Raw genomic sequence first — 14,554 nt, 5'->3', positions numbered from 1 at the left:
TGTGGGATCTCATTCTCTGTGGCCGACGTGCTAAGATAACTGAACTAATTGACAATCGCCCCGTAGCACTCACTACTTTCATCACAAAGTGCTTTGAGAGACTAGTCAAGGATCATATCACCTCCACCCTACCTGTTACCCGAAACACACTCCAATTAGCTTATTGCCCCAATAGGTCCACAGATGATGCAGTTGCCATCACACTGCCCTGTCCCATCTGGACAAGAGGAATTCCTATGTAACAATGCTGTTCATTGACTACAGCTCAGCATTCAACACCACAGTACCCTCGACTCATCATTAAGCTTGAGACCCTGGACTTCCTGACGGGCCGCCCCCAGGTGGTGAAGGTAGGAAACAACAGCTCCACTCTGCTCATCCTCAACACTGGGGCCCAACAAGGGTGCATTCTCAGCCCTCTCCTGTACTCTCAGTTCACCCACGAGTGGCCATGCACGCCTCCAACTCAATCATCAAGTTTGCAGATTACACTACAGTGGTAGGCTTGATTACCAACAACTACGAGACCGCCTCCAGGGAGGAGGTGAGGGCACTCGGAGTGTGGTGTCAGGAAAATAACCTCTCACTCAACATCAGCAAAACAAAAGCAATGATCATGGACTTCAGGAAACAGCAAAGGGAGCACCCCCTATCCACATCAATGGGACAGCAGTGGAGAAGGTGTAGTTAAGGTAAAGTTAAGTTCCTTGGTGTACATATTACTGACAAACTGAAATGGTCCACACACACACAGTGTGGTGAAGAAGGCGCAACAGCGCCTCGTCAACCTCAGGAGGCTAAAAAAATGTGGCTTGTCACCGAAAACCCTCACTAACCTTTACAGGTGCTGAATTGAGAGCATCCAGTTGGGCTGTATCACAGTTGGTACAGCACTGCACTGCCCTCAACCGGAGGACTCTCCAGAGGGTGGTGCGGTCTGCACAACGCATCACCCGGGCAAACTACCTGCCCTCCAGGACACCTACAGCACCCAATGTCACAGGAAGGCAAAAAGATCAAGGACAATAACCACCTGAGCCACTACCTGTTCACCCTGCTTCCATTCAGAAGGCGAGGTCAGTACAGGTGCATCAAATGTGGGACAGAGAGATTGCAAAACAGCTTCTATCTCAAGGACATCAGATTGTTAAACAGCCACCACTAGCACAGAGAGGTGACTGCCTACCTACAGACTTGATATCATTGGCCACTTTAATAAATGGAACACTAGTCACTTAAATAATGCCACTTTATTAAGAATGTTTACCTATCTCGCATTACTCATCTCATATGTACAGTTATACTGTATCCTTCACTATCTATTTCTGGTGAGAATGTACATGGCCCAAATGAAATGCAATTTCATCTATTTCTGGAGAAGTACAAATATGGTTGGTTCCATGATGTTTAGAAAACATTACATTTGCGGACAGTATAACGGTGAGTGGACATTCCCCCTTTCTCTTTATATTCAATCTTTATCCAGCTCCTGTGAAAGTCTATGGAGGATTTGACACACATTCCAAAGTTAAGTTGCCTTGTCTGTATTATACACCCATGGGGAGAAATTCTGGTAACTGTATTTAGACATAGTCTATATAAAACAAGTGGTTGTTAAATTTGTATTAGAATTATACACTGTCTTATCAATAGCCTAGTGAATTGAATCTTGCTTATTGACTATGTTTGGCATGTCCATGTCCAGACTGCAATTTACAGTAGGCCTAGCCCCTATGTCAGTGTGAATGCTATGGCCTATGTTTAACAATATATGTCCATATTGAAGCAATGCCATTAGAACAATGTAGACTGCAAACATGTTTATCAGATATGGGGCAGGCTATTTAACAAACTATGCTATAATAGACTAAAATTTAAATTGCAATACACAACTTGAAGCAAAAACATATTTAGACATGGAGCATGTTCTGGTTGGACAGCAAGCCTCAACACACCCACAACTTGTTTATTTATCAAAATAATTTGCGCCAGCTACTGTGGTGAAAATAGCTCAAATATTACTGACACCCCACTGAACCTATAACGCTAGCACTAAGACATACGGACAGTATAACGGTGAGTGGACAAACCATTAGGTTTGTTAAAATAGAGCACATCTAAAAATGCTACATCTCAATCAACTCCTGATCTACGTAGTCTGTTCCCTATGCCCTATGAACCTTCAACCTTAACCCATCAGCTGTAACTTAACCAGTATCAGCACCCCACTGTCTTATAGAAAACATTGCTACTGGAATTGCTGCTGTTGTTCCTGGTCTTGTTCTGTTTTGTTGCGTTGCGTTAAACCGCTATCAACAGGCCAGATTGGTGTCATCTTCAGAGATCCCTGGCGTGAGGGTATGTGCCCTTGGACTACATCGTGGAAGCCAGCACCATGCAGTCCATGGGCATATACACTTGCCTCATGGCTTAGTTCTTCATGGAGACCTGATCCATCAACCCTGGAACCTTCAGACCCCCAGCACTGGACTCCTCAACTCTCAAGCTATAATAGATCTACTTCGCAGTCATTGAAAATGGAATTCCTCTACCTCTCTCTCTCTAGGGCTTCATTGGAATCGCGGGCCTTTTTGGCCTACCTGGTGCTGATGGCAAAAGAGTATGTTTGTCTTTTTTTTACCTTACCGCTACACACATCAAAATACTCACTACGTCTGTAATGATTAGGGCCAGGACTTATTCCTGACCTCACCACACACTGTGTACAGGACTGGAGGCAACTCTGACTACCTGTCCCAGTGGTGACTCTGATATTCCCTCCCTCTGTTTCCATAAGAGACAACCAGTTTCTTGTTATGATTTAAATGTGGGAACTGCCACCAGCATGCTATCAGGCTGCATTGAGTAAGACAGTGTGGGAGTGTTGGTGATGACTCATTGTGACCACCCTTATTGAGCCTTTGAACTGGCTAAACTAATCAAGGCCTTCCTAAAGCTCAGCCTCCAAAAACACCAGACCATTGCCCTACTTATCGCATGCACCAGGGGTTACGTCATGGGTGAGCCTGTAATGGACTTTCCACTATGCAGCTCCACCATACTGTAGCAGGCTAATCTTTGTCTGTTGGTCACTGTGTCTGTCTGTCCTCTCTAACTTCCTCCTAATCTTCAAGGAAGACACCTATATGGGACAGAGCACGATAAAATAGCTCCAATTAGCTGGCACAGCTGTAGGTTTGTGCAGAGCAATGTAGAAGCAATAAAAGTATGCATATACATCGAGCAGTATTTACAGAGTAGCTAAACAAATACCAACACCAAGTAGCTTACAGTCTGTGATGGTTTGACATTATTACATCAGTGTAGTTAGTAGAATTATTCCCAGAGAGTACAATGTTGCTCTGAACTTATTATTGTCTCTCTCTCTCTCTCTCTCTCTCGTTCTATTTTCAGGGCATTCTTGGGGAACCAGGGAAGAGGGGCAAGATGGGTAGGCCGGTAAAGTTGTCTCAACATACTTATATATAGATAATTATTTATATGAACTGTTATGAAATGCGCTGATGTCAGCCACAGCAGACGCTGTGTTAAGACCTAACCCACAGGCTTAAGATATCTATGGTCTCCAGAGACTGATACCGACAACACTAACAGAACATACAGTATATAGTGTCATGGAGGCTGCTGGCAATGATAGACATAGCTCAGAGCTGTGTTTAGCTAATGTTAGCTTATTGAACACTCAGACCTCTTTCTCTGTCATTCGGTCCTCAAATCCTTATTTGTATTCAGTAGCGTTTTGCGGTGGGAAACAGAAGTGAGCATTCTTGTTGGACAAATTCACATTCAGCATCTCCCAGTTCAGAATTTCAAAAGGTTTTGTGACCACTGAACATGACTTGTTTCAGTGAGTCAGTGTTCTAGTTCCAGCAGGGTTCTACAATATTGTAGCCAGACCTGCTCTCTAGCTGAGAACTCCTTTGAGAGGTTTGGTGCAAAGGCCCGTAGTCACACATTTGTCTACATCATTATAAGCTTCTCTCTTTGCTATTTCCTTTGCTAATAGAAGGGTTACTCTAGGTTGAACACGTCAGAGATGTGCTACATGTGGGTTTTTTGGACATAATAAGAAAAGGTTCATATTGAAATGAGCTTATTTGGTCACCTTTCTCTCAATGGGATCATGTAGTTTGGATACTTAAACAAATCACATTTATTCAACCAGGTAGGCCAGTTGAGAACAAGTTCTCATTTACAACTGCAACCTGGCTAAGTTAAAGCAACGCAGTGCAACAAAAACAACAACACGGAGTTACACATAAACAAACGTACAGTCAATAACACAATAGAAACATATATGTACAGTGTGTGCAAATGTAGGGAGGTAGGCCATAGAGGGGAAATAATTACAATTTAACATTAACACTGGAGTGATAGATGTGCAGATGATGATGTGCAAGTAGAGATACTGGAGTGCAAAGGAGCAAAAAAATACAAATTAAATGACAGTATGGGGAAGAGGGAGTTGGATGGGCTATTTACAGATGTGCTGTGTACAGGTACAGTGATCGATAAGCTGCTCTGACAGCTGATGCTTAAAGTTAGAGAGGGATAGATAAGGCTTCAGTGATTTTTGCAATTCATTCCAGTCATTGGCTGCAGATAACTGTAAGGAAAGACGGCCAAAGGAAGTGTTGGCTTTGGGAATGAACAGTGAAATATACCTGCTGGAGCGTGTGCTACAGGTGAGTGTTGCTATGGTGACCAGTGTGCTTCGAAGGCGGGGATTTACCTAGCAAAGACTTATAGATGACCTGGCGCCAGTGGTGGGTAGTATATGGGGCTTTGGTGACAAAACAGATGGCACTGTGATGGACTACATCCAGTTTGCTGAGTAGAGTGTAGGAGGCTATTTTGTAAATGACATCTCTGAATTCAAGGATCGGTAGGATAGTCAGTTTTACGAGGGTATGTTTGGCAGCATGAGTGAAGGATGCTTAAGTCTGTCTGGAGAGTTTACAGTCTAACTAGACACCTAGGTATTTGTAGTTGTCCACATATTCTAAGTCAGAACTGTCCAGAGTAGTGATACTAGTCGGGCAGGTGGGTGCGGGAACAGTCGGTTGAAGCATGCCTTTAGTTTTACTAGCAATTTTAAGCAGTTGGAGGTCATGGAAGAGGTGTTGTATGGCATTGAAGCATGTTAACAGTGTCCAAAGAAGGGCCAGATGTATACAGATTGGTGTCTGTGTAGAGGTGGATCAGAGAATCAACAGCAGCAAGAGCGACTTCATTGATATATACAGAGGAAAGAGTCTGCTCGAGAATTGAACCCTGTGTCACCTCCGTAGACTGCCAGAGGTCCGGACAACAGGCCCTCCGATTTGACACACTGAACTCTGTCTGAGAAGTAGTTGGTGAACCAGGCGAGGCAGTCATTTGAGAAACCAAGGAGTCTGCCAATAGAAATGAGGTGACTGACAGAGTCGAAATCCTGGGTCAGGTCGATGAAGACGGCTGCACAGTACTGTCTTTTATTGATGGTGAGTGTGGCTGAGGACCTTGAGTGTGGCTGAGGTGCACCCATGACCAGCTTGGAAATGGTTGGTGATCTGTTTGTTATCTTTCAAAGATTTTAGAAAGGCAGGGCAGGATGGATATAGGTCTATAACAGTTTGGGTCTAGAGTGTCTCCCCCTTTGAAGAGTTGGATGACCGCGGCAGCTTTCCAATCTTTGGGATCTCAGACGATACGAAAGAGAGGTTGAACAGGCTAGTAATAGGGGTTGCAACAATTTCAGTGGATAATTTTAGAAAGAGAGGGTCCAAATTCTTTAGCCCAGCTGATTTGTAGGGATCCAGGCTTTGCAGCTCTTTCAGAACATCAGCTGTGTGGTTTTGGGTGAAGGAGAAGCTGCAACGGTGCGAGACTTGTTTCTGGAAAGGTGGATTTTTAAAAGTAGAAGCTTGAATTGTTTGGGCACAGACCTGAATAGTATGACAGAACTCTGCAGGCTATCTCTGCAGTACATTGCAACTCTGCCCCCTTTGGCAGTTCTATCTTATCTGAAGATGTTATAGTTAGGGATGGGCATTTCAGGAGTTCTGGTGTCCTTCCTAAGCCATGATTCAGACACGGCTTGGACATCAGGGTTGGCGGAGTGTGCTAAAGCAGTGAATAAATCAAACTTAGGCTTTTACGGTTACAGAAGTCAACAAATGAGAGCGCCTGGGTAATGGGAGTGGTGCTGGGGGCTGCCGGGCCTGGTTTAACCCCTACATCAACAGAGGAGGCGTAGGATAAGGGTTGTCTAGTGCATTCGGAACAGAGAGTAAGAGGAGCAGATTTCTGGGCGCGGAATAATATATTCATGGATAATGTACAGACAAAGGTATGGTTGGATGTGAGTACAGTGGAGGTAAACCTAGACATTGAGTGACGATGAGATAGGTTTTGTCTCTAGAGGCACCAGTTAAGCCAGGTGAGGTCACCACATGTTAGGGGGATGGAACAAATGGGCTATCTAAGGCATTTTGGGCAGGGCTAGGGGCTCTACAGTGAAATAAGACAATCACTAACCAAAACAGCAATAGACAAGGCATCTTGACATTAGGGAGAGGCATGTGTAACCGAGTGATCATAGGGTTCAATGAGTAGCACTAGATGACTCAGGGAGCCATTCCGTAGTCGCTGCTACGCTAGGCGAGCTGGAGACATGGCGATTCAAACAGCTAGCGGGCCGGGGCTAGCAGATGGGCATCCGGCGACATCACAATGGAAGAGCCTGTTGAGACCTCCGCGGACGGTTACATTGGCAAACCAGTCGTTATGGATCGGCGGGGCTCCCTGTCGGCAGTAAATGGTCCGGGTCAGTTGGCAAAAGAGGTATTGTGGCCCAAGAATTGGCTGGTGGACTTCTTTGGCTAGCCAGGAGATGGGCCTCGCTCGAGTCTAGCTTCAGGCTTACTGGTGCTTGCTTCAGGACAGAGACATTAGCCAGGAGTAGACACTTGCATAGCAGCTAGCTGCGATGATCCGGCGTAAAGGTTCAGAGCTTGCGGTATAAATCTGGAGATGTGGTAGAGAAAAAGCAGTCTGATATGCTCTTGGTTGATATTGCGCTGTTCAGATTGGCAGGAATTGACCAGGTTGAGGCTGGCTGATGTCCGAGTTAACGGCGAGGACCGCTAGCAGTGACAAACTGACTACTAGCAAGTAGCTAGTTAGCTGGCTAGCTCCTGAAGGGGATTCTGGTTCTAAAGTATAAAATTAGCAGATCCGTACCACATTGAGTGAGGCGGATTGCAGTATATTCAGTCCGTAGATGGAAAGTGAGTGAAAAAATATATGCAAAATATAGGACGGGACAAGACAAAAACACACGTCCGACTGCTACGCCATCTTGGACCACCTGTAGGTTTTTTTTGTGCGAGTGTCTTTCAAATAACATTTTATTTGTCACGTTTTGTAAACAACAGGTGTAGACTAACAGTGAAATAGTTACTTATCCCAACAATTCAAAGAAAGAAATGGAAAAATAACAACGAGGAATAAATACACAATGTGTAAAGATAACTAGTATATACTATATACACAGGGTACCAGTACCGAGGCGATGTGCAAGAGTATGAGGTAATTAAGGTAGATATGTACATATACTGTAGGTAGGGGTAAAGTGACTAGGCAACAGGATAGATAGATAAGCAGTAACAGCAGCATATGTCTAGAGTCAAGAGGGTCAATGCCGAGACTGCAAAACTTTAACTAAACGCAGACTCAAATAGCTGACTGTCCCTTTTAATAGCTGGACATCTGCACACATTTAATTAAATAAACACCGGTTTCAAACGCAAGGTCTAAATGAACTGTTTACGAGGTTTAATGTTTGATTTGGTACATTCAATAATTCAGTACTTTACTTATTTGTAATGACTAAGAAACTGCTAGCCATTGGCTGCTAACAGCTGAGAACTGCTAGCTGGCAAGTATACAAACAACTTCAGGAGTACAGGCCCCTAAAAATTGGCTAATTGCCCTCTAGTGACAAAGGGAAGTACTGACAAATGCACTGTCAAAGAAGAGAAACATTTTTCTGTCAAGGAAAAGGTTTTATTTATAGAGGTTCCTGGTGGAGAGCCAGACGCGATTACCAGGATGGAACATGGGAGCCTCACTGAGGTGGTGATCCGCCTGCTCTTTCTGATGGCAGGTTGTGCGCTGAAGTCTCACGTGGGCATTGTTCCATACCTCTTCTGCACATCTGAACTACTGAAAGCCAATGCAGCTGCTGCCTATTGCCTTCAGTAAATAATACTTACAAAGAAACTCAACACACCCAAGCCACTGTTGTTGAAGCGCTAGCTGCTTAGAAAAAAACAATTCTCCAATGAGGTTGTTATTTATGTGGTAGCTTTTAAGTGGGGATGTGTGCACATGCATTCATGAGGGAGCATTTGTATGTGCAGGCATTTTTGTTGTTTTGGCATGTACAGGTTGTGTTGTGTTTTTGTGTGTGTGCATGCTCTCTTCCCCTCTGATGCATCTAGAGGTCAGCTATTCCCTAGGGATCTTTGACTGCTTCACTTACAGTACACAGTATGTCAAGTGGTAAAGCCATTCTCTGTATGCAGATTCACTTTTCAGGTTCAGCAGATTGTCTGTTAACTTAAACTCTGTTCTCACAATCTTAAAATTGTTTGCTGACATTTAATACTTGATGACAGAGGTTGTTTAGTTTTTCAGACTGAGTGGAAAGATCTGTGCCTGCAGAGATTTCTGATGTTGTCCTGTGACAATGATAAATTATATCCACATAGAAACAAAATTCAGGCCGGGCGAATTGCACGCTGACGCGGTCGCCAGGTGCACGGTGTTTCCTCCAACACATTGGTGCGGCTGGCTTCCGGGTTAAGCGGGCATTGTGTCAAGAAGCATTGCGGCTTGACTGGGTTGTGTTTTGGAGGATGCACGGCTCTCGACATTCGCCTCTCCCGAGTCCGTACCAGAATTGCAGCGACGAGACAAGACTAACTACCAATTGGATACCACCAAATTGGGGAGAAATAAGAGTGGAGGCTGTTATAGCAGCAAAGGGGGTGACCAACTCCACATTAATACTCATGATTTTAGAATGAGATGGTCCAAGATGTGTCCACATACTTTTGATCATGTAGGGTACCTGCACGATTTAAGTACAGTTTTTACCAGAGATTGCATTTACAACACATTGACATTTTAATTTGGGATACGGGGATCCCTAAGGGCTCAGATATTTGCTGGCAGAGAGTACTTAGGATCTCTGAACCTAATTTGCGAATCGAGTGCGCACCCATTTTACATGTGTAATCACGGGAAAAATGTGATGCCTTAGGGTGGTCCCTAAAACACGCAGACGAATGCTAGATCCACGTTCGTTGCGATGTGTACAAGCCTTAAGACCCATTGCTTGCCCTCTTGGAGTACTGCTCAGCTACAGTCCCAGAGACCTTTATGTTTTCGCCATTCAAATCATGTTTAGATGTTAGTTTGGTAGATTTGGATACCGAAGTTATTTACAATGTCCATTGTAGATATAAAACATGATTTAGCACGCATTGTACTAGCATAAGTTTTTTTTCTAGAGTGAATCAAAAATAAAATCGCAAACAAAGATTGGGATGATGTCTTCATGTAAAACAGACACTTAAGCTTTATTTTTTATTTCTGAACAGCATTGGCATCAGGGTCAAAGTTAGCCTGGTCCCAGATCTGTATGTGCTTTAGCTAACTCCTCTGCCATCTGCTCTGACCATTGGAGCACAGTAGCATTCTTACTTTCTTTAAATCAGACCTGGTGATACTGTGTAGTAGTAAAAATGTAACTACTGTGATTAGTAGAACTACCGTGCATTAGTACAAATGGATGTACCAATCGCAGATTGTCGCTTTAAAGCTGCTCTCTCTCCAGGGGTTTCCTGGAGACTTTGGTGAAAGAGGACCACCAGGACCAGACGGGGACCCAGTAAGTGACCTTTCGTGAACAAACATGCACACACACAGCATTGGTCCATACAGTTTCTATCTAGGCATACTATATTACTTTACTCCACATCACTATGTAGGAAGATGTAAAACCTCCACAGGCACTGTCCTACATAGCACACAACCACATCCCCTCTTTCCCAGTGAAATACTTTTCTATTTATCTCATTCTCACCTGTGTAATGGAGTGAAGTCTTTAAGAGCACTTAACTCACCACACCATCCACACACACACTCCCATACACACTCTTATCCTGGCTTTTCACTCAGTGGGAATGTGGACTGTGATACTTTTCAACAATGATAAGAAAATCCTATCTGACCACAAAGGATCCAAGAGATTGACTGTTTTGTTTGTAAGTACTTTTTGGACATACAGATGGACAGACAAGGTTTATGATATCGCATTTTTTATTTCACTGTGTTCTTTGTATTATAGATTTTATTTTCATTGGCATCAAGGCCCTAAAAAGTGTCAGACTCCAGCCACCCTAGTCATAGACTGTTCTCTCTGCTACCGCACGGCAAGCGGTACTGGAGCGCCAAGAGGTTACTAAATAGCTTCTACTCCCAAGCTATAACACTCCTGAACATGTATTTAAATGGCTACCCAGACTATTTGCAGTTGGAAGCACAGAATTGTCTAGAATGTCATTGTATGCTGTAGCGTTAAGATTTCTAATGGGCCTAGACCAAACCATGAAAAACAGCCCCAGACCATTATTACAGCTGGCACTATGCATTCGGGCAGGTAGTGTTCTCATGGCATCCGCCAAACCCAGATTAATCTGTTGGACTACCAGATGGTGAAGAGTGATTCATCCATTGAACACGTTTCCCATACTCCAGACTCCAATGGCGGAGAGCTTTTCACCACTGCAGCCAATGCTTGGCATTGTGCATGCTGATTTTAGGCTTTTGTGCAGCTGTCTGGCCATGGAAATCCATTTCATGAAACTCTCGACGATCAGTTCTGCAGCTCTAGAAGGGCAGAAATCTGACAAACTGGCTTGTTGAAAGTCACAGAGCTCTTCAGTAAGGCCATTCTACTGCACTGCCAGTATTTGTCTATGAAGATTGCATTGCTGTGTGCTTTATTTTATACATCTGTTTGCAACATTTCAAGCTGAAATAGCTACATTCACTAATTTGAAGGGGTGTCCGCATCCTTTTGTGTATGTATATTGTATGCCCCAGAAATCTGGAAATTATACTTTATGCTAATTCAGATTTTAAAAAATTCCACAAGTCATTTATAAAAATAAGGGTGAAAATGATTGGCACCCTTTTTTTTCTGCCACCTTCCCCTTCCGAGGATAATGGCACTGAGCCTTTTTCTAAAATGTTTTATGAGATTGGAGAAGACATTGTGAGGGATCTTATACCATTCATCCATTCAGAATCTTTCCAGATCCTTGATATCTTTAGTCTGCGCTTATGGACTGCCCTCTTCAATTCAAACCACAGGTTCACAGGTTTTCAATGGTGTTCAAGTCCGGACACTGAAATGACCATTGCAAAATGTTGATTTTGTAGTAAATGAACCCGTTTTTTGGGGATTTTGATGTGTGCTTGAGGTTATTGTCTTGCTGGAATTTCCACTTGCAGCCAAGTTTCAGTATCCTGGCAGAGGCAACCAGGTTTTTAGCAAAAATGTCCTGGTACTTGAAGTTCATGAAGCTGCTGAACATAACAAGGGCCCCGGACACCTCATTTATCAAAGGTGCATGAGCACAAAAAATACTCTTAACCTTGCATGCTCCACAAGGCTGTTTGGCTCATCTCCTTCGCAAAGATTAATAACTTTGCATCTGTTTCTGATTAATAATCAAATAAAACCCAGAAATTGAAAAACCCAGGCTGAAAAATAATTTGTTTGTCATAGGAAAAAACACTGCATTCACATTGATTTCCATGAAGTGGGAGGTTTGGGTTTGTCACTACAAGCCCAAATATATAATACTTTGACTAAAACAATGACTTATTGACTCAAATCTGTGTGCAACATCATGGGTAAGCTCTGGCCATCGTCTTTCAGTTCGAAAAAGTGCTACTCGTGTGGGAGTTTAAAACGTAAACCTAATGATAAAACAGATACATTTGCCGTTGGTAAGAAGATTGCATATATTTATTAGCTTTTGCATTAGGCCTAAATCATAATCGTATTGCAGGGAATGTCTCTACTATTCTGACTTGACTGGTTTTCCCACTACACAACAAATAGGCCTATTAGGCATTTATTCATCAGTCATTCAATAGCCAACCATGCTCGAAGGTAAATAGACCGGTAAGTGGTAGCCTATTTAAAATATTTGACAGTATGGGTAGGCTGTACTATAGTATTGCTGGGCCGTAGGAGTGTAACGTCTTAGCCCATTTAATCTCAGAACCTATACCAAGGCAAGAGATCACAATCATGTATTAATAAACAAAATATTCAACAACAATTATTTTGCATAGAAGTGTGGGCTGTAGGCAGTATTTACTTTTAAAGTGTTCAAAAGACAATCTTGCAGAATTTGCAGCCAGAGTTTGTAACTCATATAGGAAACATGCATTCTTACTTTTTTAAACTAACTCTGAAAGATTAAAACATTCTTCCCACACCTCTACAGAAATGTTTTCTAATTTGCCATTGCCCAAAAATAAACAGACATGCCCACTCCCCAGACAGGTGCATGTCTAATGGCGAGCAGTTGCCATGCCAGGCGGCGATGCAACCATGCTCTCGATGGTGCAGCTGTAGAACTGTTTTAAGATCTGGGGACCCATGCCAAATCTTTTCAGTTGTTGTGCCCTCTTCACGACTGTCTTGGTGTGTTTGGACCATGACAGTTTGTTGGTGATGCGGACACCAAGGAACTTGAAACTCTTGACCCTCTCCACTACAGGCCCGTCAATGTTAATGGGGGCCTGTTCGACCCTCCTTTTCCTATAGTCCACAATCAGCTTCTTTGTCTTGCTCACATTGAGGGAGAGGTTGTTGTCCTGGCACTACACTGCCAGGTCTCTGACCTCCTCCCTATAGGCTGGCTCAACGTTGTTGGGGATCAGGCCTACCACTGTGTCGTCAGCAAACTTGATGATGGTGTTGGAGTCGTGTTTGGCCACGCAGTCGTGGGTGAACAGAGAATACAGGAGGGGAATTGGCACACACCCCTGAGGGGCCCCCATGTTGAGGACCTGCGTGGCAGATGTGTTGTTGCCTACCCTCACTACCTGGTGGCGGCCCGTCAGGAAGTCCAGGATCCAGTTGCAGAGGGAGGTATTTAGTCTCAGGGTCCTTAGCTTAGTGATGAGCTTTGAGGGCACTATAGTGTTGAACACTGAGCTGTAGTCAATGAACAGCATTCTCATCTAGGTATTCCTTTTGTACAGGTGGGAAAGGGCAGTGTGGAGTGTGATTGAGATTGCGCCATCTGTGAATCTGTTGAGGCAGTATGCGCATTGGAGTGGGTTGAGGGTTTCCGGGATGATGGTGTTTATGTGAGTCATGACCAGCCTTTCAAAGCACTTCATGGCTACCAATGTGAGTGCTACGGGGTGGTAGCCATTTAGGCAGATTACGTTCGCTTTCTTGGGCACAGGTACTATGGTGGTCTGCTTGAAACATGTTGGTATTACAGACTGTACGGGAGAGGTTGAAAATGTCAGTGAAGACACTTGCCAGTTGTTCCGCACATGCTCTGAGTACACGTCCTGGTAATCCGTCTTGCCCCGCGGCTTTGTGAATGTTTACTTGTTGTTTGCTTACATCAGGAACGGAGATGTTTATGATGCTTTTGCGATGTTCAATTCATTCGCACAAAAGCATTCACTGTGAAAGTTGATACATGTATGGCCTTCATATATAGGCTATGAGCAGCACTTAGTTCAATCAGTTATTGTTTTCTTGCTCAAACTGCGAGCAACACCTGTCAAACTCAGACATTTCTCTCAAATCACAGGGATGTCGATTCTCATGGGACTAGTATTATCAGAGGACACATCTACATTTAACACATCTAAACAGTAGGCTACATTTCCCTTGACATGTCGTAGACCTATTTGAGGTCCCGTTTTGTGACTGTGGAATATGTATAGTGCCTCAGTCATCACAGTAACAGCCGGCACTGCTATCATCCTCTTTTACCACTTTATCAAATATTTTCCAAACATGACTTTTCTGGCCCGCACATCACTAATGCTCACAACATTCAGTTGTTGGGTTACACCCACACCATTCCAACACAGAAAAGCTGCTTTTTAACATACAGTTAAAAAGCAGTTTTTTGGAAGGAAAACCATTTCACTCATATTGTAAGTAATTATAGGTCCTATTTCATAAAAATCTGAAAAGACTGGGCAGTTACTTTAAAAAAGTCAATGTTTATGCAGATTACATTTTATTAGTTTTTATAAGAATCTTTAGAGGTGCCAATCATTTTCAACCAAATCTCTTTCAAGGAACAATTTGTATTAGTATAAAATAATATCCTCCCAAAAAAACAAATGCATGCAATATACAATTAACTTAAATATAAACACAACATGTAAAGTTTTGGTCTCATGTTTCATGAGCTGAAATAAAAGA

At 43.3% G+C, this 14,554-nt stretch overlaps 1 protein-coding gene across 1 annotated transcript in view; it reads left to right on the top strand.

Moving 5' to 3' along the window:
• Positions 1 to 14,554, top strand: part of LOC139409704 (collagen, type XXVII, alpha 1a) — a 272,027-nt gene that overhangs the window by 97,111 nt on the left and 160,362 nt on the right. Inside the window, exons 11-13 of the mRNA XM_071155105.1 lie at positions 2,567 to 2,620; positions 3,415 to 3,459; positions 9,908 to 9,961. Coding sequence (XP_071011206.1) covers positions 2,567 to 2,620; positions 3,415 to 3,459; positions 9,908 to 9,961 — 153 coding nt within the window. The remainder of the gene's footprint in view (positions 1 to 2,566; positions 2,621 to 3,414; positions 3,460 to 9,907; positions 9,962 to 14,554) is intronic.

This window comes from Oncorhynchus clarkii, chromosome 5 (assembly GCF_045791955.1).
Source record: "Oncorhynchus clarkii lewisi isolate Uvic-CL-2024 chromosome 5, UVic_Ocla_1.0, whole genome shotgun sequence".
Lineage (NCBI taxonomy): Eukaryota > Metazoa > Chordata > Actinopteri > Salmoniformes > Salmonidae > Oncorhynchus > Oncorhynchus clarkii.
Note: the sequence above shows the minus strand (reverse complement) of the source record. Positions and strands in the feature narration are given on the sequence as shown.